General features: G+C 38.2%; 1 protein-coding gene and 1 pseudogene across 15 annotated transcripts in view; one reads left to right on the top strand and one right to left on the bottom strand.

The window, feature by feature from the left end:
* The window catches only part of DPYD (dihydropyrimidine dehydrogenase), a 612,292-nt gene that overhangs the window by 75,325 nt on the left and 513,293 nt on the right, over positions 1-23,674 (top strand). For all 15 annotated transcript variants that reach the window (XM_065555590.1, XM_065555591.1, XM_065555592.1 and 12 more), the window contains one exon: positions 16,070-16,152. In XM_065555590.1, coding sequence (XP_065411662.1) covers positions 16,070-16,152 — 83 coding nt within the window. The remainder of the gene's footprint in view (positions 1-16,069; positions 16,153-23,674) is intronic.
* Positions 21,036-23,654, bottom strand: LOC135973273 (rabankyrin-5-like; annotated as a pseudogene).

Raw genomic sequence — 23,674 nt, 5'->3', positions numbered from 1 at the left:
TCCCTTCCAGACCCTTTTCCAAATTGGACCCCCTCATTTGTTTTTGTGCAGTAATTCATTCATTTGCAGTCATTTGTTTGTTTCCAAGGGATGATTACGGGAGAGTATACAAGTGAGTTAGCTGTTAGGTGCACAAATTATAGCTGAGTTTATACAGGGTGATATTTTATGTTACACAGTGTGAGTTTGCTTTTCTTCTCCTGCACTTGAGTGGGTGGGTGCTGTAAAATAATTCTATTTAATCTTTGATTTCCACAGTGAGTCTGTGCAGTCACATTAAATAAAGCTTTGGCTGCACATCAACAACGGTGGGATCTTTCATTCACATGCAGTGGTTAGGAGATTGCACTCAAATGAGTGGAGTTAAACTCCTAGAGTTCTGAGTCTTTCAGTACCTAACGGGTGCTTGGATGTTTTGTATGGAGGATTTAATAAATCAAGGGACTTCTTGGAGGGAGATCTTGCTCTTGCTCTTGGTTGAAGCGTGTAACTGTCCGTTCTGTTGAGGATAATATCCCCTAAGGGTATGGCATCATCAGAAGTGCTCCCCAGCTGCATTGCTTCCACTGTGCTTGGTGACCTGCATGTTACTGTCCCAGACACCACAGGAAGAAAGACAAGACATCAGGAAAATGGTTTAACTAGGCAACAACATTAACTTAATAGATCTGGTAAACTATCTGGCAAAAACTCATCTGGTGGGGGTAAATCTTCCACCAGTAATTTGTACCATCTGGGAGAGGGCTGTTCTCAACCCTACCCCTTATAAAGCTTTAAACTGGTTCTAGCACCGTTGCTGGGACCCACTGTCCTCCCCTCATTTGAGAGTTTGGGGAGTATGGGGAAAAGGGTTTGGCCACCCTGCTGCAGCAGACATTTGAGAGCCCCAACCTCATTCACCACCTTGTTTAGGAGATGCCGCCTCCTAATTCACTTCTGATTCTGGTTCATCTGAGAACTGGACCGTTGCTGAATAATTAATTCAACTGGGCACCTGCCAAATTGCAACATTATGCATTTTACAACCTAACCTACCCACTGGGTCTCTGGCTGCTGAGAGGGAGGGAAAACCCTCTCCATGCCCAGGCCAATCTTACAGTGAGGATAACATTCTAGAATAAAAGCATTGATTAGCAAAAGTCAATGACTTGTAAAATGCTCACAGCAAGGCCTAAAAATCTGGTTGTATTTTAATCCCCAAAGAAGGAAGGTTGAGCTTTTGTTCCCAGTTGTAAATTGGCACCTTGGACAGGGGAAAGGGATTAAAACTTCTCTTCACTAGCACAGGAGATATTGTACTAATGCTGCATCCTTCTATCTGGTGAACTGTCCAAGGACTCCCCTCCCCAAGCCCAGAAAGAAGTTGAATGCCACGAGGAAAGGAGGAAAATCAGGGGGATTCAGTCCTTGAGGGGGGCTAACGGGTTTTCTTTCCCCTGTTTGCTCAGACAAAGCTTCTCCACCTCAGAGGCTGCAGGCCAGTAGGCATTCTATTTAGTGGCATCTCTTGTCTTGTCTGCTTCTTTTGCTGGATATTGTTTTCAGCAATGGCTTTGCTGTCTTGCTTCATTTTCTACAGGTTTTTGTTCTTCCCTCTTGGGTTCTTTGGTTTACTACTCTGTGTTTGTTATGCTGTGTGCTTTGTTCCAATGCTTCTTTCAGACATGTCTTTCTCCTCTTCACTGTATCAATATTATCAGATATGTTGTTCCCCAGCTGAAGCACATGGTGTCTGCATTTGCCCTGGCAACAGTTTGAATGGAAGCACAATACTCTGCATTTGTGTGAATGTGAACAGTTTTATGAATTTACCATTTGAAATTTGCACATGGACTACACTCACAGAAAAGTTAGCAGAATGCTGTCTCAACTGAAATTGGAAGGGTTTTTGCAGCTTTAGTTACACTGTAAATTATAGTGTGGTGCTTTATTTTTTTTAAATTTGTAATTGATTTACCTTGTGATTTAATTACTTGCCTTTTAGGTTTAAGGTATTCTTTTTTTTTTAATTGAGAAAGTAAAATCTGAAGTGCTTTTCCACCAGTTAGAAATTTCCAGTTACATTGGTAGCACTGATGACAGTTAACATATTATTAAAAACATTTCTAAAATTTCTGTAGAGTTCCAAAACAGCTTTCTCAGTAAAGCATTCTCATATCAGTACCACTCTTACGCTAAACCATCCACTTTCAGGGACCACATATTTATGTGGAAGACATTAAGGGTGAGTTATATGGCGCATTTTCATATATATACAATGCCACAGTACATCAAAGAAAATATTTTTCTGGAATACTGAGTGAACAAACTAATGCTATTAGGCTAATGAGGCATTGATTACCACCCAGGATCCTAGTTAACACATTTTCTTGTATTGACTTTTATTGATTACAAAACTTAAGGCCCCTTTACTATTGGAAGAGTATCTGCTATTGTTGAGGTATTGATAAACATAGTTTTATATAGATGGCTCTTGTAGAATGTTCAAAATCATTTAAAGAACCTTTTGGCCAGAGTGAATGTATAAAGTAATGTAAAGATTGCTTTATAACAAATGTTCATAAATTATGAATGATGTAGTGTCAAATGTTATATAAACACCCTAGGGCTCAAGATAGTCTTTCTCAAGATAATAGGAATATGTACATTTAAAAAAATAAAAATTAGATTTCTTTTCTTAGCGAACAGCTGGTCATGTATCGTTTTAAGCTGCCTCTACTCCCTGTTTTGGAATAAGAACCCCTTGAGAACATACCAGAAGGAGTCATAGCAAATAGGGAGGAATTTAGTAGATCTTTATTATGCAGAACGTACAGTTTTACAATATGTATCAAACACATTTTTTTAAAAAAGAGCATATTCCATGGATGAATCACATGGATGCTAGGTTACCCTTTAGCAAATGGCATCTATGTGATCTAATTTATGTTACTATAGCAAAGTTTCTAGGGGTTTTCCTATATACGAATATAACAACTGTATAATTGTAATGAATCATAGCAGCAACACTACAATAAATGAAAAATGTATGTTTTAATCATTTTATCCAATAGCAGATGGGTGCTTAATCTGTGAAAGGAGATCAATGGCACCATTTAGCTTTTTGTGGTGTTTCAGTGTAGAAAGGCAATCTGTTCCAAGTCCAAAAAAAAAAAAAAGAAAAAAAAAAAGTAAGCTAAGAGTGTCTAGGTTTTATAGGAACAAAGCTTTTGCTTTAACAGTTACATAAGTTCATATTGAAAGAAGTTGGCATAGATGTCTAAATTCATAACAATTGTCTATTAGTCTGTTTTTAATAATTTTTGTTTGGCATGTAATCCTGTTTAATTAGATTCCACTCTCTGTTGTTTCAAGATTCCATAAACTGGAGTCTTATATACCAGCTGCTAAAGCAGGAGTTACTGTCTAAATGATATTCACAATGAGTATTTGGAAGGTTTACAATTATACCCTTGCTAATAAATTGTGCTATTTTCCCCAACAATTTTAAGTGCTAATCTTCAGAAGGCATTTTAAAATTAGCTAAAATTCTGTCAAGAGATTTACAAAAATTGTTAGCATGAAGATAATTATGTCACAGTCCTTGGACTCCATCTCTGATTGTGTGCATAAATCAGAAAATGTCAGCTGTGTTTTCCCTTAATAATTATCCTTGCAGCAATATATTACAGTTTAAATTCCTTTTATAAATTTGCTTCGGGTTTATAAAACACAAGGCAGTTATTTCTAAAGTTTTCTACTGATTAAATAATTCAGAGATTTTCCAGAATAACAAGTGATTATCAGTGCTAACATTTTATATATCAGTAAGCAGATCAATAGGGAAATATACACTCCATATTCATTATAAAATCATCCTTAGAAGCCCACTGTCTGAGTGTAATAAATGTTTTTAAGGCGGCTGATAATACAGTATGTCTCACATTTTCATGTCCACATGGGTTGGTTTTTTTCGTCCTTTTTTGTTTGTTTGTTTTTTTGGAGCCCAAGTTGAGACATCTTTTGCCTGATTTGCAAAGATGTTAATAAATCTACAGTGGAAGCTGCAGGTCTTGAAAATCAGGCATAAGCTGTCTCAAATTGAGCATTCAAAAATCTAGGTGCATATGCATTCAGTGTGCACTACTGAATACTCAGCTGCGGGTCACTTTAGAAAATTCAGAGCAAACATACCACATGTCTTTATGTTCTTGATTGTTATACTAGAGTGTGTCTGAAAAGAAACTCTAATAGGGCCTGATCCAAATTTCATTGAAGTTAATAGAAAAAGTCCCCTTGACTTCTGTGGGCTTTGGATCATGTCTATTTTGTATAGTGAGAAACCCCATTCTCTATGACTAATATCAATCATTTGTATTTAGACAAGACTAGAACCTAAACACAGACATCCATATATTCCTATGATCTGCAAGTGGTAGAGGGGAAATGAAAATAGCTTTTGTTGGAAAGAGCTCTAAAAAATCACTGCCCTGGATAAAGGTAGCTAAGAAGTATGGTGAGACACCACATTGAATTACAAGAAGGTGCCCCATGTGCCATATTATCTGCGATGTTTCCTTACATAGAGGAAAAGGGGATGTGGCCTGTGATCAAGTGGGAGGGGTCAAATGCCCCCGCCCAACCAGTAAACTTCAGTAACTTATGCAGAAAACAATGTTAGCAAGTTACTTATGATGGGTAGCCTAAATACCAGTATGGATGGAGCTCAGCATGCCATTACACAACCATTGACAGCATGGGTAACAGACTCAAGATTGTGAAAGTTCTGGAGGAAACTGCAGAATAGCACCAAGGGTGTGATGGGGGTAGAGGGGACGCATGTTGGTTTTCCAATGCTGTTTATCACTTTATTGACACACCTGATTCACTTTGTAATGTTAGGCCTGGCATGCAGACTCAGAACCATGTTGTTGAGCAAGGTTCTCTCATTTTGTGCAGCAGATCTTTTCATGCCACTCCTGTTTTTCCACACACATTGCTACAGAAGTGGGCATGTGGCTCAGAAAATGTAAAGTTGCTCTACCAATACTGTCAAGTATCAGAGGGGTAGCCGTGTTAGTCTGGATCTGTAAAAAGCAACAGAGAGTCGTGTGGCACCTTTAAGACTAACAGATGTATTGGAGCATAAGCTTTCGTGGGTGAATGCCCACTTTGTCGGACATGCATCCGACGAAGTGGGCATTCACCCACAAAAGCTTATGCTCCAATACATCTGTTAGTCTTAAAGGTGCCACAGGACTCTCTGTTGCTTTCTACCAATACTAACATTTTAGAAGTAGTAATCCTAAATACTGAGTATTCTCTGGCATCTCTGGGCAGATCGGCACTCCAGGAGAGAGGAATTTTGGCACCAGTTTAGTTTCCTCAGTGGAATTGTAATCATATCTATTCTGCTTTAACGGTGTGCAATTTCAGCTGTCAGCTTCTTTTGGCAGTGATCATTCTGAGCTAAGCATAGGACTGGGAATTGGAAAACTTCTAACCTTGGCTCTGCCACTGTCATGCTGGGTAGCCTTGGGCAAGTCATGTAGTCTGTCTCTCTCTGCTTTAGTTTCCCTCACTATATAATTGGGATGATACTTATCTACTTCAAGGGTGATGTGAGGATTAATTAGTTAATGTTTGTACTGCGATTTTGAGGTTTGAGAGCCAAATATATTACAAGGCAAAAAATGAAAACACTTCTAAAGTGACTAAAATTCAGAGTGCCTTGCTAAGCCTATCAAGTGTGGGTATTATACTAATAGTAATTAGGTGACTCAGTCAGTAACTTCTTGAAACAAGGGGTTTGGCAATGTAAAGACAGATTTTGAAACAAGTTCAAGGCCAAATTTCCAAGTGCTCAACACCCACATGTAGGGCTGATTTCCCAAAGAGCTCAGGTTCCATTTAGCCACTTAAATAAGGGCCAGGTTTTTAAAAGTGATCAGCACCCAGCAGCTGTCATTAGAACATCAATGGGCATCCAACCTACTCAGTGCCTAACCTACTCAGTTTGTCTGAAAATCTGGTCACTTATTTTGTTGCCTACATGGGATCTGAGTCATTTTGAAAATCTGGCCTTGAGTGATTTCCTTCTAAAAATTTTGGCCAGAAAGTTTCTGAAAGTGCTTAATAGTTTTTATGTAGAAGTCTAAATCAGTGTTTCTGGGATCCTGAAGCCGTGTCCTATTCAAAACTGACATAAGCAGGTGAACCTCAAACTAAGGCCCCTAATTTTTGAAAGTAAGGGTAGGATGTTGAGATCCAGTGGTTGAAATCTAAATTGCAGTTCAGTCTCTTGGTCCCTTTTCTGTTATTGGTTCTGTCTGATATGACACAGGAATAGAAAACTCGGTGTTCCCTATGATAACAAACAGAGCAGAAGAGAGATACAAGTGCTGATTTGTAACTTAGCATCCAGAGTTCTTTACTTTAAAGGGGGGGTCTCAAGTGGCAAAATTGTTTATGCTCTTCCTCTGTTGTGGAACAGACAGGCACAGTTAGACTTTGCTGCTGAGGTTTCTTCTGATTTAAGAAAAGGAAATGTTTGATTATCATCCTGTGAATTGGTGGAAGAAAAAAAATGCTAAAATGAAAACAATCACTATTGGATCCAAACTTGTTGTTTAATGATAGATTTTTTTCCCCACAGAAATGTTCTTTGAGATGTACCTGTTGGAGTAAAGTGGGCAAAGAAAAAAATTAATAAAACAGCACGAACACTTGGAACATTTTTATTATCGTTGCAAAGAAATAAACCTCCAGAGCACAGCAATTAACCCCACTTATGCAATGAGGATGTAACTGCTAAAGGAATACCTACACTTGGAACAAATCTCATATCGCTTCCCTAGGAAGCAAGGCAACTTTTGAAAACAAATGACCCCATATACTCAGTACTTCTAAACTCAGAATATTGAAAATTATTCACCATTTGCTACTGAAGCAGGCTTTTGGATTTTAAAATAAGCAATAGTTTATGTATAGGTCTTGTTTGAGGCTTTACACCGATGTCATTTATCAGATGTAATGCCAGTCGAAATGAATGGAAAGATTCCCATTCACTTCTGTGGTCTTGAGATCTGGCCATTAATGAAAAAAAATTAGATATCCTCATATGTCAAATATCTGAAGAATATTATATTTTTAACTGAAACCATGTTTATGTACTTCTTTTTTTAAGGTAGGAGTTGGGGCATGAAAGTTCACCCTTTAAAGCATCATGCTCTAGCATCAGCAGCAACAGAAAATTCAAGCCCCAAAGGTTAGAGCTGCTAATTTTTTAGAGACAGGAATCATTGTACATTTCTTGCAGTCTTTACTAAAGTAACATTCATATTGATATTATGGGAGGTTTTCCTCAGTAAACATTGTAAAATTTGTCTCCATAAATATTTGGAGGAAGCTTGATCTTCCTAAGCAAAGTGGTTAATATTTCTTAAAATAATGTTGTACCTCTTAACTTCAAGAATTCAGTAGTCCCACTGGACAATAGTATTTCCACCTAAAGACCCTCTCCACAAAAAGGTAGAGGGTATTTAAAAAAATACTTTTGATTTGCAGCATGTCAAGTAGGATAAGATATCTACTCAACTTCAGTGATACAGGCAGCTTTAGAATAGGTCTTACAGCTATTGTCAGATCAAAAGATTTTTTCCCCCAACTACCTAGAAATGTGTGTAAGACCTTATCTGTAATACTGATATCTTTGAAATTCTTATGTAAAGTATTTCAAGATACAGTTAAACTACCAGAAAATGGCTTAGAGCATGATCCTGCCCTCATCTGAGTCAATGAGAGATTTGCAATTGATTTCAGTGGGAGTGGGATCAGTTCCTTGATCAGTAGTAGCTCTCAGGATGGTTTAGCTTGGGTTATGGGATAATGATCTTGTCAAAACTCAGACTCCTAAGCCCTCCATGATGTAGTGTAGTAACAGTGCCTGCTGTGACTTAGGGAGACTCTGTATGATGACACTAGGCAGCACGAGTGTGTTTTAGATACTCTGTGAGTTTCAGAGCCAGAAGGTACTTCAGGATCTGACTTTGAGCTAGGAGCTTGAATAAAGAATCACTTTTGTAACAGTAACTGAAGAAAAGGCAGGGCACAGCCAGGAAGTACAGACCACTTTACAAAAGCATGAGGCTGTTGAAGGGTTAGAAGGATGTTTTTGAAAGTAAGACTTCACTTCTGTCACAACCCTAACACACAGGTAACACTGCTCTACAGCCAAAATGCTTCTGAAATAAATGTAGTCAAACTTTACTAATTCTGGGTCACTGAGAACGAAAATGATGCTTAAAATTGTTGATTGGCTCTAGTTTTCAAGATATGCTATTGGGTCAGTATATACGACCCTTGACTTGGGAATGGCGGAGGATAAGTGAGTTATAAAGGGAAGGGATCTCAATTTAAACCAGAAATGACTAAAATACATCTTTGACTGGATCTATGAATAAATCTATGACTGGGTTTGGACAGTACTTGCTTTCTAGGCAAAACAATGAATGATGCAATCTGAAGCTGGTATTGCGTCATACACGATATGACTTGCATCATGTTATTCCTAGAAGTCATGGATGATGCAATCATAACGAAGCTTACATCACTCTGCTGAATAAATTGCGCTATATCAGCTCTAGAAATCATACAGTGTCGTGCTCTCTTATTTGTCAGTGTTTGATTTTGCAAAGGGACACATTTCTGTTTAGCCAAAGTGAGCAGAGATGCCTTGTACTTGTGCGAACAGTGCAGATAACTTCTGCTCTGTTTGTGGTGAAGTGACTTTTGCATCACAAAAGCGCAGTATAACCACTATGGTTAAGAAAGCCTATCACCTTTATTTTAGCTGCAAAATTGGAGATCAGGACAAGAGGTGGGCCCCACACATATGCTGCACCACTTGTGCAACAAATCTTCGCCAGTGGTTGAACAGGAAAAGGAAATCTATGCCTTTTGCAGTGCCAATGATTTGGAGAGAGCCAACAAATCATACCAGCAATTGTTACTTCTGCATGGTGCCTCCAGTTGGGAAAGGTGTACCCCACGGAGAAGGACTGCCGGTTCCTGATGCACCAGAATCATTCTCACTTGAGTCAGACGAGGAAGAGGATGAAACTTCTGGTCCAACCATCAATGTCACAGGATCCACATTTTCTCCCATCCTCCTCCTCTGAACCACACCTCATAACACAAGGTGAACTGAATAACCTTGTCAGGGATTTGGAACTACCCAAGAGTAAGGCAGAGCTGTTGGGCTCCAGACTACAGCAGTGGAATCGCCTGGCAGGTGATGTTAGGGTTTCCATGTTCCGTGACCGTCAAAAGGATCTTGTCCCATTCTTCTTCATGGAAGGTGATCTTGTAACCTGCAACAACATTGACGGTGTGATGGCAGCCCTCAACATCGTTCACGATCCAGATGTGTGGAGACTGTTCATTGATTCATCAAAGACGAGTCTTAAAGCTGTTTTACTGCATAATGGCAATCTTTTGCCATCAATTCCAGTTGGTCATGCAGTCCATATGAAGGAAACCTATGACAACATGAAACAACTTTTGAGGTGCATAAACTATGACCAACATCAGTGGCAGCTTTGTGGCGATTTGAAGGTTGTTGCTCTCTTGCTTGGTCTGCAGACTGGATACACAAAATACTGCTGTTTTCTCTGCGAATGGGATAGTCGTGCAAGAGATTCCCACTACATCAAGAAAGATTGGCCACTCCAACAGTCATTGGAGCCTGGGAGGAAAAGTGTTCAGCATCCACCACTTGTTGAATCAAGGAAGATTTTGTTACCACCCTTACACATCAAGCTGGGTCTGATGAAGAACTTTGTCAAGGCCATTGACAAAACACAAGCAGCTTTCAAATACCTCCATGGAAAATTTCCAAGGTTAAGTGAAGCTAAGATAAAGGAAGGTGTCTTTGTTGGTCCTCAGATTCGTGAACTTCTTCGAGATGATGCATTTGACCATGCACTGCATGGCAAGGAAAAGACGACATGGAAAGCCTTCCAGTTAGTGGCAATACATTTTCTCTGAAACAACAAGGCAGACAACTACAGGTTGTTGGTGGAAAACCTCCTCAAGGCATACAAGAGACAAGCCAAGAAGCGCCGAGTAGACACTGAATAGGACTAAACTATGTACATAATAGTTTTTTGCCTTTTGTTTCATAATAAATTTTATTTATATAACGCTTTTGCTGATTTTTAAAGTGTTACATAAACAGGACAGGTGAAATATTATCATGTAAAGCAACCATAAACACATGAAAAGACCTAGGTTTACAATTTATGATTAAAACTCTACTATCTACACAATATACATAGATATAAAATGTAAAAATTTAAATATCTTAGAAACAGTAGCCAATCAGTTGTTTTAATTGTCATATTTGAATTCAGCACATCAAAATACATAATAAATAGCACATTGTATCTCTGAAGCAGACGACTTCTCAAAAATTGTAGACCAGTGTAATTCTTACACCTGGTGTAAGCCTTCTCATTAGTTCAACCCTTATTAACAGTCAAGGGCCTGATTTGGGAAATTCTGAATTTCCTCCATGTTTGAAGGTGTTTTGGAGTCCTTGGCCTTGCTCAGCCTGTTAGAGGCAGAGTCCCGCATTGTGAAGTTTGTGTTCAGATCTCAAGTTGCTATTGTTATTTATTAGTTAAAAATGTGCTAGGTATGGTGCAAACATAGTTCAGGGAGACACAGTCACTGCCCAAAAGATCTTACAATCTATATAGATAAGGCAGACAAATTGCAATAGACAAATGATAGCAAAATTTTCCTGGTTATGTTAGGTGCAGGTCATGTTAGTGTTAGGGTTTTTTAATTCATCTCCCTTCTTTCCCGAGATCCACCCTTCCTCTTCATCCCTCACTGTACAGGTGCCCCATCAATTTTCTTTGCTTTGCTCCCATAACGTGCCTTCCTTCCTGTGTTCCCTGTGGCAGAGATTCAAGCTCCATTAGTGGGCTGGGGAGGCCATCAGATGATGCCAATGTTCAGTGAATCTGAAGGATGGGGATTTTCTGGGTTGTGACCAGGACAATTACCCACCTCCTGCAGTCATTGGCAGCTCTTGGGTGGGGACTGGGGGAAGGTGAGAAGGACTGTTACTTTTTTTCAGTGGTATTATTGTAATATTCTCTTTGTATTCAATGTTCTTATATTTAGTCTTTCTGTAGTAACCTGTATAGTCATAAAGAACTAGTATAGAATGGTGAACTTTTGTATTTTTTCATATGTGATGGGTTTATTTAAATGTGGTAATTATTATTATTTTGTAGAGAGACAGGATGAAATTTAATCGGTTCAATTTATTCCCTGTGGAAATGGAGCCTTGAGTCTGCAAGAATTTTTTTCCATTTTGATACAGTAGTACGCTTTAGTTCAGGTCTAATATCTATTAAATAAACCACTTATTTATGTATCTGAACTTCTTTCCAATCCCTCTCACTTCCAGTTCATTTCAGAACCTGAAACCTGACCTTTTATTTGAAGTGATTTATGTTAGAATTTTTTTTAAATAGACTTTAGGCTTTCATTTCCTTTTGGTTTTATGAATAATAGCACGACGTCTAATGACCTTGTTTCATTTAGTTTTGACTTTAATCATGTCTCCTTGTATTTGCTTTCTATCATAAACCTCTTTGGGGTGTTGTTTGATTTGGTATCATATAGCACTATATGAATGTTAACAGAACTAAGATATAAAATACTATATAATTATTCCATCGCACATGAAACTTTTAGACCTTATCTAGACCCATGGGGAAAAACTTGGCAGAAAGCCACCAAAGACAATTTTTTTTCATTGCTTGTGGTTACATTTTCTACTATAATTGCTGCTGAAACCTGAACACCTGGGAGTTTAATTGCTCATTATAGTTAAGTCTTTGCAGTGTCATGGACCAAAAAAATACAACTGTCCTATGCAATATATTTATGATATTAATCTAGCCTTTATTGATATATACAGTACAGTGAGTTTTATCCTTTTTTTCCCTTTTAGACTTCTGAATTTACAATTCATCCTGATCATGGTTTGTCAAAGTTGTGGCATTTGCCAGTGCTGTAGTGAAGAGCATGATTAGACTTGCATTAGAACTTCCTGTTTTCATATGTTCATAACTTTTTGAAAAACTCTTTTTTGTTGGCTGAAATTTTTTACGCTTGGTCTCAGCCAAAAGCTGACTTTAATTTTTATTTACTTATATCTTTGGAATCATTGGTAACGAGTGACCATTGGGCAGGTGTTCGTTTTCCATTTTTGTGGGGAAGCAACAGCCTGCTGCTGCTACTTCTGCCCATATACTGCAGTAGTGGCCTTGCAGCAGTTTCACCCCAGCTATTGCAGACCGAGGATTCCGTTTCTGATCCCCACATACAAGTGGATAAGATTCCTTGGGTTGAGTGTCCTTTTCCTTTTCCGAGTACTTCACGGATATCCAGAAAATTCAAGGCCTTGAACAAAATTACTTTGATTATTGAATCCCACTAATTAGGAATGATAGTTGCAAACCATACACAATTGCCATTCTCCCCTGAAAAGGTATTTTTAAATAGCTGTGAGAGCTGGTGGTGAAAGTCATATCTGAGCTTGACTGATCAACAAGGTCTTATGCTTTTATGTGTTTGCAAGGGGTGCTGAAAGGCTTTATGTATGATCACAATAAAAGACTGTACTTGTCTTGTGGGACAGTGATATCCTTTCAGAAATGGTTAAAGAAATCAAGTGTCCATGCTGATTCTTGTATACACCATAAAGGTGCACCTGAATACCTTGATAGGTGTGGATGGAGTGGGTCCATTCTGTTTTCTCTCAGAGGATTGGATGATTGCTCTGCTGACCCTAGGGCTCACTCCTGAGGTGTACTGCTGTGTCCACTCACATGTGTGAAAAACCACGGGCGGGATAATTAAGTGGTATGGGATGCTTGTCCTAGTTCACACATGTGTCTCTAGTTCATCTGCTTTGCATGATGAAGTTGATGGCTCTTCCAGTGTCTAGCCAAGATTGGGCCTTGGATGAGAGCTAGTTGGCTGCAGTTCAAACTGGGAAAGGCAAAGGTAATGTTGGTTGAAAGCAATTGATGGAAATGACAGGAGTAAGATCTTCTGTCTCAAAAAAAGGAGATTGCATTTATTGGTCTAGCTTTGTAAATTGGGTGCCTTGTTGATTCCTTGGCTACTCTTGCATGTCAAGGGGGATTATTCGTTAGCCCGTTCCTAGGCTAGAAGATTGCAGACTTTTCTTTGAATGTGGATTTACCACCTTTGTTACTCTCCAACTAAATAAACGTAATGTGCTCTACATAGACCATGAGGAAAAGTTGGCTAGAGCAGACTCTGGTGGTACTTAGCAGTGCTTTCCACTTGGAATCTATGGAGCACTGTTGGTAATGTATTCCAGTTTGTTTACAGGTGCAATTGAAAGGGGGCTGATTTTGCTCTGTAAAATCCTGTATGATTTTCCTGTGTCTCTCTCCTCATATTTTATACCCACAATATTCCAGCTCATGGTTCCTAGATGGTGTCCAACTATGGCTGGAAGTACGGTGTTCTCAATGAAGGGCCCTGTGCTCTTGAACTTATCTTCCTCCTTCACTTTTGAGCAACAGAGCTTTGGCTGTTGAGTTTGGCATGCCCCAAATCCCGTCTCTTACCCCAGTTTTTTTGGAGGAGTAGAAAGTCTGATTTCATTTGGTTGTGAAGAAGCATTTAGTGTTGAGTAGACCTGGAGAAAATGTGTTGCCCAAAACTTTGGTTGGCAAATAATGCAGATTTGGGTCACATGAAAAATGTCATGAATTTGTGTACATATAGCAAAAATGTTTAATTAAAAACAAACAAACAAAAGTTTAAAAAAAAATTAAAAATGAAAAGATTGTGTTTTGTCATTTTTGAAATAGCATTTAGATTCTTTGATTTGAAATAGCTTTTTGTGTTGAAATTTCCTTTAGGTTTTTTAAAAATAAATATAAATGTCAAAATCAGAACAAAACATTTTGGTTCAGGTCAAAATAAATGTTTTATTTGACCCAAAATAAATTGCGTTTACTACTTGGTTTTCTGAAAAGTGTATTTGTGTGTGTGTATGTGTGTTTCAGAATTGCCAGCAAACCAAAAAAAAAAAAAAAATCAGTTATTCACACAGCTTTGTTTGGGGGTTATGGTGGATCAGGAGCGCTTATATGGAATCACCATCATTGAAGGTTTTTAAGTACAGGTTGCACGAACATCTGACAGGGATAGTCTGGGATTCTTAATCTTGCCACAGCCCTGGGGGATAGACTAGAAGACCTCTTGAGGTTCCTTCAGCCTTACATTTCTATGAAATACTGGCATTGCCAAATTGAATTTCTCAGATGTATTTTATAGAATTGACCTGTCCGTATATGAGTTTACAGCCCAAAGAACAATGCACACAAATCTAAATAAATAAATATTTTCTTGTAGGGCTAAATTCTGCTTGCCTTACTGACTTAAACTGAGAGTACTGACTTGAGTACTCTCGTTGACCAACTGAGTGTGGTGAGAAGGATTTTACCATACAAAGGAGTACTGATTGTACTGCATGTGAGGAAAAAACTTAATCCAATGGCCATCTTGGTAGTATGGTAGCATGTAGTGGTTTTTAAATGGCATTTAAAAAAAGAGATGACATGGAGAAAGTTCCTTACTCATGTAAGTTTATTTCGAATTATTTTTACTGATTTGAATTTTTTTATTGCATGTACAGTAAGTTGTTTAATAGTATGTATTAATTTCTGTAGCATTAGTTCAAAGTAAAAGACTAATTTTGATATTAGCTGGACAAGCTGATAAGACCTTTTAATAAAGTTACATACAGAAGCCTGAATAGTATTTTTTTTCTTTCATGCAAGATATATATAATAATTGTGATAGCCATAGATTGGATATAATTATGAAAATGTAAAATGTGTTGACAGAAGAGAAGGGTATATTACATTCATATGTTCCATTTGTCCTTTTTTATCTTTTAAGATGTGCACTGTAAAATTCATCTATATATTATAAATAATGATAAACTACATGTAAAATAAGAATAAAATGTAAATAATTAAATTCAAAATGTGAATTATTTTGTGTAAGCTGAATTTTGATTCTGATAAACATTGTTACTTTAGCAATTATAAGTGTGGAATGAAAATAGTAATTGAATAATAGTAATAATATTTGTGTTGTATTTCTCTAAAACTCAATATTATGCCTCCCAAAAGGTACTCACTTTGCAAAGTTAAAAATGACTTCAGAAGGTACATAGCAATAGAGAATCAGGCCTGTTGTTTCAATAGGAATTTGTAGAGGAAAAAAGGGGCAGCACTCTGAATAGTGGAGCTTGCTATATGTTTGCTAAGAATTAACAGATTACATAAGGAGAAGCCTATTTTGGTATAATTTAAAAAAAAATATTTTCACAAAAATGCTAATTTCATTTTAATGAAATGGAAATACTACAGTCTTTTCATTTGGAAATACTAGAGCCTTCGCTTCTTCAGTTTGGAAAAAAAAACTTAATCAGCTGTTGTGATATCTTTGTAAACAGATTATCTTAAAGTTTGCTACAACATTTTGAAACTCATAGTATTTAGGTTGATTAGTCTTTTCATGTAATATGGAATGTTTCATTTGTACAGAATTTAATGTATAGATTATGATGTCTAAATTCAGCCTATTGTAATTCTACTTTGGCACATTTGTAAGTTTGTCTGTTAGATATAACAGTAGTTTTGTAGCATTTTTTACTGCAAAAGAACACATCTGTTATTCCTTCAAAAAAATTGATATAGAAGAAAATTCTATATACCACTCTATAGAACACTGATAAAAGGATTTCCATGACAACCATATCATAAGCTTTTGTTCTTACTTTGTTACTGAATTCACAGTGTCGCTTTTAATGACTTCTATGCAATTAAAACAGAATGCATAATTTGCGTGAATATATAAACAATATAAATCAGTTATGTTTGCTCTACAGTGAATATAATTTATGATGCTAGAATGCTGCTTAAGAATCTAATGTGGATTTTTCCATTTATTGCAGAACTGTGAGATGCTAGAAAATAATTTTGATGACATCAAGCATACGACTCTTAGTGAACGTGGGGCACTTCGAGAAGCAATGAGGTAAGTCTGGGTCACCATAGCAACAGTCACAGATGTGGTAAAGAAAGAGTCATTCTTCATTATTGGGGGAACAAATGAGTTCATTGCCACCATTCAGCTCTATTCTCTAAGGTATTAATTTGTCAGTGGAGAGGCGTCCCTTGAGGCTGTACTTTGGTTTTGAAGCTGCATAAATGTTAAGCCTCACTGCACAGTAAAAAACGTAAATGTTTAATTTGTTACTTAAAATGCTTAAGGGGTACCTTGTTTTATATTTATACTGAACTGTGTGAATGAATGAAAATATTGTTCATCTAAATTGTGTAAGTGTTAAAGAAATTTGTGGTGCTTTGACTGAGCCAGTATTTGCTCCTAATTTGTATTTAACTTTCTATATATAGTGGCCCATGTACTTTCTTTTTCTATTAGACTTTAACAGGATTACATTACTGTATTTTATAAAAAAAATCAATGGTTTCCATCTTGCAAATTAAGAATAATATTTTTAACACAATACTTTATACTGTAGCTCCCTTTGTTTTATACATTCAGTATCTAGCATTATGCTTAAAACTTTTAAAAATAAATTAGAATTGCTCAATGAATGGATCTAATTCTGCCATCCTTACTCACGGATGAGTAGTGCCTTGCTCCAGGAGTAGTCCAATTAAAGCCATTTGCACTTGGCCCAAAGCAAGGTACTGCTCAGAGTGACTAAAGGTGGCAGATTTGGGTCCATGGTTTCTGAAGTATCTTTTATTTTTTGAAAACTAATTTGGCCAATTTCAGAGGTGATGTAAATGATAATGGAAGTTATGTGCCAGTAAGTGACCCTGAAAGCAGGGGCAGTAAAAGGAAAATCTTAACAGGGGCAAAAATGTGTAGCAGAGCAGACCCCACTTTATTTAACTTCTCTTTGGTATCAAACAGTGTAATTTTAAGATTGGACAACAACAACAAGTCTGAGTCTGCTTGCAAACATATGCCACCAATTCATTTGGTTAGTATTCATAATCCCTTTAAATTTACAGATATTCAGATGAGCAAGTTTTTTATCTACAGGCTTGGTCACCGTGCTCTTGCTTCCCATGAACAACAGTGTAAATAACTGTTCACAAGAGTGTTCACACATGAAATGTAATCTTGGCTGTTTTGAAAGCTCTTAATACTTGAACAACAAATCCACTTCTATCTGAATATTTTCACTTACTATTGTTCACATAACAATTGAAGTTGAAAGATTAGATAAATTATTTTTGGTTTTTCATTTTCTTTACTTCATGCATTTGAGAGCAGTCTGTGTGTAGTAATGTTTGGTCTTGCTTCTGTATATCCAGTCTGTTTCCTCTGTTTGTGTGAGTCTTCCACACTGCAACAGGAGAGAGAAAACAATAGTAAACATAGAAAAGTGATTTGGGGGCAGATGTGGCATGTGAAACTACTTTTAAACACTTTCTTTTAAACAGACTAGATTTTAAGAAGACGGTCTGTTTCTAACAGTCGGTGTTACAACATTTCACAGTTACAGTGGCAGCATTTTGTGCCATGTGGCTCACCAAAGTTTACTGTTAGATTTTGCTACATGCTTTCTCTGGTGGTCAAAATTCTATGGCTAATGGAATGACAGAATTTCAAAGGCTGTATTCCTGATACAAGGGGCTGTTTTGGAGGTGTATGTTGTTCTATATGCTAGGTTCGCTTAGAAGCACCAAAGTGGTTTAAGACTTGTCACAAACTTCCTTTTCAGCTATCTCATCTCTTAGTGGACAAATGCCTTTTGTTCCACTGAGAGGTGTGACACACATCATATAATATTGCAATCCTCTTTTTCATCTGATAAGCAGCTTTCATTCAGCTGAATTTTCTTGTGTTAATTAATTAAATAAACCAGTTCTAACTTGTATTAGCAAGTTTCACTTGATTATACTTTAATAACTTCATATAACACAGAGGTAAGTCCTCATATCTGTTTGCACAAGTGAATAAACTGTATATATGGATGAACATTCATTGTTCTAGGGCATCACAGTTTTCAGAAGTGCCACAAAGCCACACATGTCCCTGAATGCTTAATTTTCTTTTCCGATAAACCTGAGAAGTGTGTAAAATGACAAGTAGAGAGTTCTGTATTGACAATCCTCTTGCACACCGTTTATTCCAGCAAGTACTTTGGAGGAAAAAATCTTGTGCCTGGAAATGTGGCACAGTCGCATGTTGTTTTTGATGGGAGTATCCAAATAACTTGCTCCATAGGGCTAAAACTTCTCATGGTTTTGAGAACCACCCCTGTTTTGGGGTAATTGAGTATCTTGCCTGATCACACACCAAGTGAAGCCAATGGCAAAGCTTCTATTGACTTCAGTGGTACAGGATCAAACTCCATGAGCAAATTAGTCATGTATAATTATGCTTCCAAGTACATAAAAGGTCATTACAAGAAGGAGGGAGGAAAATTGTTCTTCTTAACCCCTGAGGATAGGACAAGAAGCAAATGGCTTAAGTTGCAGCAAGGATGGTTTAGGTTGGACATTCCTAACTGTCAGGGTGGTTAACCACTGGAATAAATTGCCTAGGGAGGTTGGGAATCTCCGTCATTGGAGATTTTTAAGAGCAGGTTAGATAAACACCTATCAGGGCTAAATATTATCTAGACCATTTCGGCCATGAGTGCAGGGGACTGGACTAGATAACCTCTTGAGGTCCCTTCCAGTCCTATGATTCTATGCTAATACATCTTTGAAGGTCAGATCAGTGGAAAGACTCCTATTGACATCTAAGGACTTAAAATCAGGCCCTGAGAGAACAAAGATATATTCTGGCAAAGCTATTGTATATTTCTGAGTGGCTGCTGAGTGGATGATACAACTCAGATCCTCAAATACATGTGTGATTGCATGTTTGGGAAAAGTGTGTAGAGAGGGGTTACACAGAGAGACTCAAATTGTGTAGTCATGGTAAAACCAACCAATTGATAAACCTAGTCAGATAGTTAGGTAGATCTCAGATGAGCCCTAAGTTTAGTGGGAAGGCTGCTCAAATTTATTCTGATTTGCCAGAGTGTCACTGCTGCTGTACCAGATAAGAGCCACAAATGAACGTTTCTCTCCAGTGACCTAGTTTGGAACAAGACTTCCCATTTTATCTTTCTTTTGTGGGGGAAAAAACCACTCAATTTAACATAGGTTTAAACATGCTCCTAGAATATGAATATCACTGTACTTCTGTATAAAAAGGGTCTTCTGTCTTCTTCTCTTTGATTCCTGTCCGTCAGCTCAGAAGAGACGATGGGACTGAATGAAGTGTTTCCCGTATTTCTGTCTTGTACCAGCTCTGTGGCTTAGTTAATCCTTAAACCTTTTTATTCTATGTCATTCTCTACCATGTCAATCCAATACATCATTGGTCTTCCTGTCTTCTAGGTCCTTGCATTTTGATATGTATTGTCAGGTATGGTATCTTTTCCAGGTCCATTCTTGACACAAATCCAAGCTATCACAATCATCTGTTTTGGATTGTCTGTAACAGCTATCTTCTCATTTCCTTTTTTATGTTTTGCTTTCTTGAAACTCAGTATTTCCCTCAGCCACTTCATTTTGCAGCCAATATAGTTCGTTCATCAGCTTTCTTCATAGTCCAACATTCCGACCTGTCTGAGCAGCAGACAGTTGTCTCAGATATGCTGATTTTCATTTTTATTGAAATGTCTTGAGTCTTCCAGACCTTGCATAGTTTTTCAAATGCAATACCAGCAAGTCTGGTAGTTCTTTTATGTCATCTTCACAATTCCCATTCTTCTGTATACAGTCCTCCAATGTACGCAAATGTTTCCACTTGTTCTAGTTCTTTGTCTCCAAGTTGGATCTTTACGTCTTCCTCTTATCTTGCAGTTGCAATAATTATTGTCTTCTCTGTAGTGATCTTCATTCCAAATTTTCCACTTTCCTGATCTACTTTGTCAGTTATTCTCTGTAAATCCTCCTTGGTCAATGCTGTGAGCTCAGTATCATCTGTGAATCTAAGTTTATCCACTCTCCGCCCACATAACATGACTCTTCCTGTTTCATCGATCAGTGCTACAGCCATTATGGCTTCCAATACCAAGTTGAACAAATCTGGCAATAACATGCATCCTTGTCTTCAATGGTCATTGTGAACCATTCTTTTAGCTTCTTGAATATTCTCACCACCCTCATCAACTTGCTATAGATGTTTTCTAACAGCGTGGTCAATTTCTCCAGGTTGCCAAAACCCTTTTCTGTCAAATGCTATTAAAAGCCTGTTTGAAACCTGTGAAGTAGTAACAGGTTTAGTTGTGTTCCATGTACTTTTCCAATATCTGTCTTATCACAAATAATTGATGTATTGTATTTCATCCTGATTCAAGCCTGTTCCTCTGCAAGCACCACTTCCATGTACCTCATCATTCTCCTCTGGAACATCTTAGTGAATGCTTTTTCTGACATGCTCAATAAGCTGATTCATCTGTAGTTTTTCTTATCTCCTTTTTTGTAGATCGGTACTATTATTGCTTTCCCCCATTCGCTCAGCACTTGCTCTTGTTTGTAAATCTTGTTAAATAGCTTGCGGATCTGTGTGTTTCTGGCAGCTCTGCAGTTATGTTGTCACTTCCCTTTTTCTTTTTAAAACTTTCTGTTGAGATCTTTACTACTTAGAATTCTAATATCTGTTCTCCCACATTTGTACTGGGAAGCTTTTCCAGAACTGTTTATTTAATGTGTTCTGCACATTGTACAGCTCTTCAAAATGTTTTTTGATCACTTATTCTTTGGTTGTTCATCCTCAATTATTTGCCCCTGTTTTTCACTGCCAACATTTTCAACTCATATGCCCCACTTAGTTCTCTTATCTTGCGATAAAACACCCGTGTTGCATTTTTCTTCACATATTCTTCCTCTTCTTTTACATTGTTTGCTTGTTCAATTGTTTCTGTCACTCTTTTGATTTGATCTCTCTGGTCCCTACACTGGGACAGGACAGACATTGTGACATACTGACTTGCAAGCCTTCTTCAGTTCTAAGTCTAATTGTTTGCACTGGAGAAGCTGACTGAATAGAGGATCATTCCTAACAACAGTTGCTGCATGTAATGGGGTCCTTCCTTTGCAGTCTTGCATGTTTGGATTGGCTCCAGCCTGTAAGAGGGACTCTGTAATCTGTGTCATCTCTGACATCACAGATGGCAAGTGCTTCTTGGAACTGCATGATGCCACAAGGTGCAGAGCAATTTCCTGTTTTCCCAGTGTAGCAACATTCACATGGGCACTATTTTTAATGAGAAAATTGGCAGCAAACTTATCTCCTCTTTGGATGGCTTTGTGTAACAGACTCCAACCTTTCTTGTTCACCATATCCGCATCAGCTTTGTAATTGACCAGTGTGGTTGCAATGCTTTCCAATCTTTGAGAGAGAGGGATAGATCTAAAGGAAGGTCTCCAGTGTGATCCAGTTCATTGAGCTTCCCAGACAGCTGTGAATTTACTCCAGGAAGATACAGAAAAACTGTGTCTTCCTCTTCACTTTAATAGCTTTATGCAAAGGATATTCAGTCTTGGATTTGAACATTTTGTACAACTGCTGAGCACTCATACAGCTGAAGTCTTCTTTCCACAAGTCATCCCAGTAACTAGCAATTATTTCAGCACAGTATTTCATTTAAAATACTAGTATTCAGCACCTCTGCAATCTGATAGAAACAAATGCAGTTCATGATGTTTACTGCTGATGTGACTCCTTTTTCACACCTTTCCCTAAGGAGCTGTAGTTGAAATAGATTAGCTAATTTCATCAGTTTTGTCAAGAATATGTCATCTTCTCTCAGCTCTAGCTCATCTATGTAGATCCAGTACAACAGTGCTATGGTCACCTTGGGGTCAGCGTCTGACAGATCCAACTCTTCAGATTTCAGAGTAGCAGCCGTGTTAGTCTGTATCCGCAAAAAGAAGAACAGGAGGACTTGTGGCACCTTAGAGACTAACAAATTTATTAGAGCATAAGCTTTCGTGGACTACAGCCGAAGAAGTGGGCTGTAGTCCACGAAAGCTTATGCTCTAATAAATTTGTTAGTCTCTAAGGTGCCACAAGTCCTCCAACTCTTCAGATGACACTAGGTTGGCTAGACTCGAAGTCTCACTGTGGGCTGTGAGCACTGATACATTTGTCCCCAACCTTTATCTTCAGATCACTATATATTGCTTCTGCTCATAGAGTTCAGCTACAATGGTGAGAAGTCAACTGATGAAGGAGTCACTGGCATTCTTTTGGTTACATTCTGCAGCCAACAGAGTACATCTCTTCTCTTTATCAGCTAGTTCCTTTTGCAGCTTTATTTATTCCTGGCAGAGAAGCATTAGGTACTCCTCCACCTTCGCCACCTCCTCTTCCACCATCTTGGGTCCAATCACCTATTCCTCTCACAAGAATCACCCCCCATTTCCAGGACCCTCTTGGTCAAGTGCTCTCACAAGATCAGAAGACCTGAGTCCACCCCTTCCAGCCCTGGCTGGCAGGGCTGCCCAGAGGATTCAGGGGGCCTAGGGCAAAGCAATTTTGGGGGTCCCTTCCATAAAAAAAAGTTGCAACTATAGATTACTATATTCTTGTGGGGACCCCTGCGGGGCTTGGGGCCTGGAGCAAATTGCCCCACTTGTGCCCTCCCTCCCCCCCCACCCCCCCCCGGCGGCCCTGCTGGCTGGGACTCTGCATCTCTTTCTAGAATCAACCTGGTTTCTTCTTTTTGTCCTTGTAAACGAGCACTAGTTCAACTGCTGTCGTCGTAATCCTGTTTTTTACACGGCTCCATGTCTCGTCAACATTCATTTTTTTTCTTTCACCAGAGATGTGGTGTTTTTGTCCATGTCATAGATATTAATTCTTGACACTTTTTGATCGCTCTCATGCTCAACCTCATTGATGCTAGGACTAATTTAAGATCCACTATTGGCTGCAAATGATCTGCACAATAACATATTTAATTTCCATCTGTGATTCACAAGGTTGAAGTCTGTCATGTTCTTCGTTTGCTGATCAAGTGATATCCAAGTCCACTTCCTCCACAGCTTTCTTTGGTGCAATACCGTATTCATTAGCACCAGGTTGTTACTGAGGTTTTAGTAGCCCTTTTCCTCTTTGTTTTGTTCACTGAGGCCAAATGTACCTTTTGTTGCAGCCCAAGAATTCCAATTCGATCACACTTTTGCAGTAAAATTTCCCATCACCCCTAATGTTTTTAGTCTTGCTTGTACTGCTTTCTGTAGATGGTTATGAAATTTCTTGGGAGCTGCTGAGGTCAAAGCATATACTTGTACTATTGTGACTGCACCAGGCGTGAGTCTAAATCCCATCTTCAATGTACGAGGAGATAGTGAGTTAAAAGCCATCAGAGCTTGGTTTGCCTTCGGATTTAGCACTAATGTCACTCTGTCCTGGCATCCACTGTCTTCTTTTCCCAGGGTCAGTAGCTTGTGTTCATCATGGTAGAATTCTCCTGTGCCTTCCCATCTCATTTCACATAGACAGATTATAT

Source organism: Chrysemys picta, chromosome 8 (assembly GCF_011386835.1).
Source record: "Chrysemys picta bellii isolate R12L10 chromosome 8, ASM1138683v2, whole genome shotgun sequence".
Lineage (NCBI taxonomy): Eukaryota > Metazoa > Chordata > Testudines > Emydidae > Chrysemys > Chrysemys picta.
Note: the sequence above shows the minus strand (reverse complement) of the source record. Positions and strands in the feature narration are given on the sequence as shown.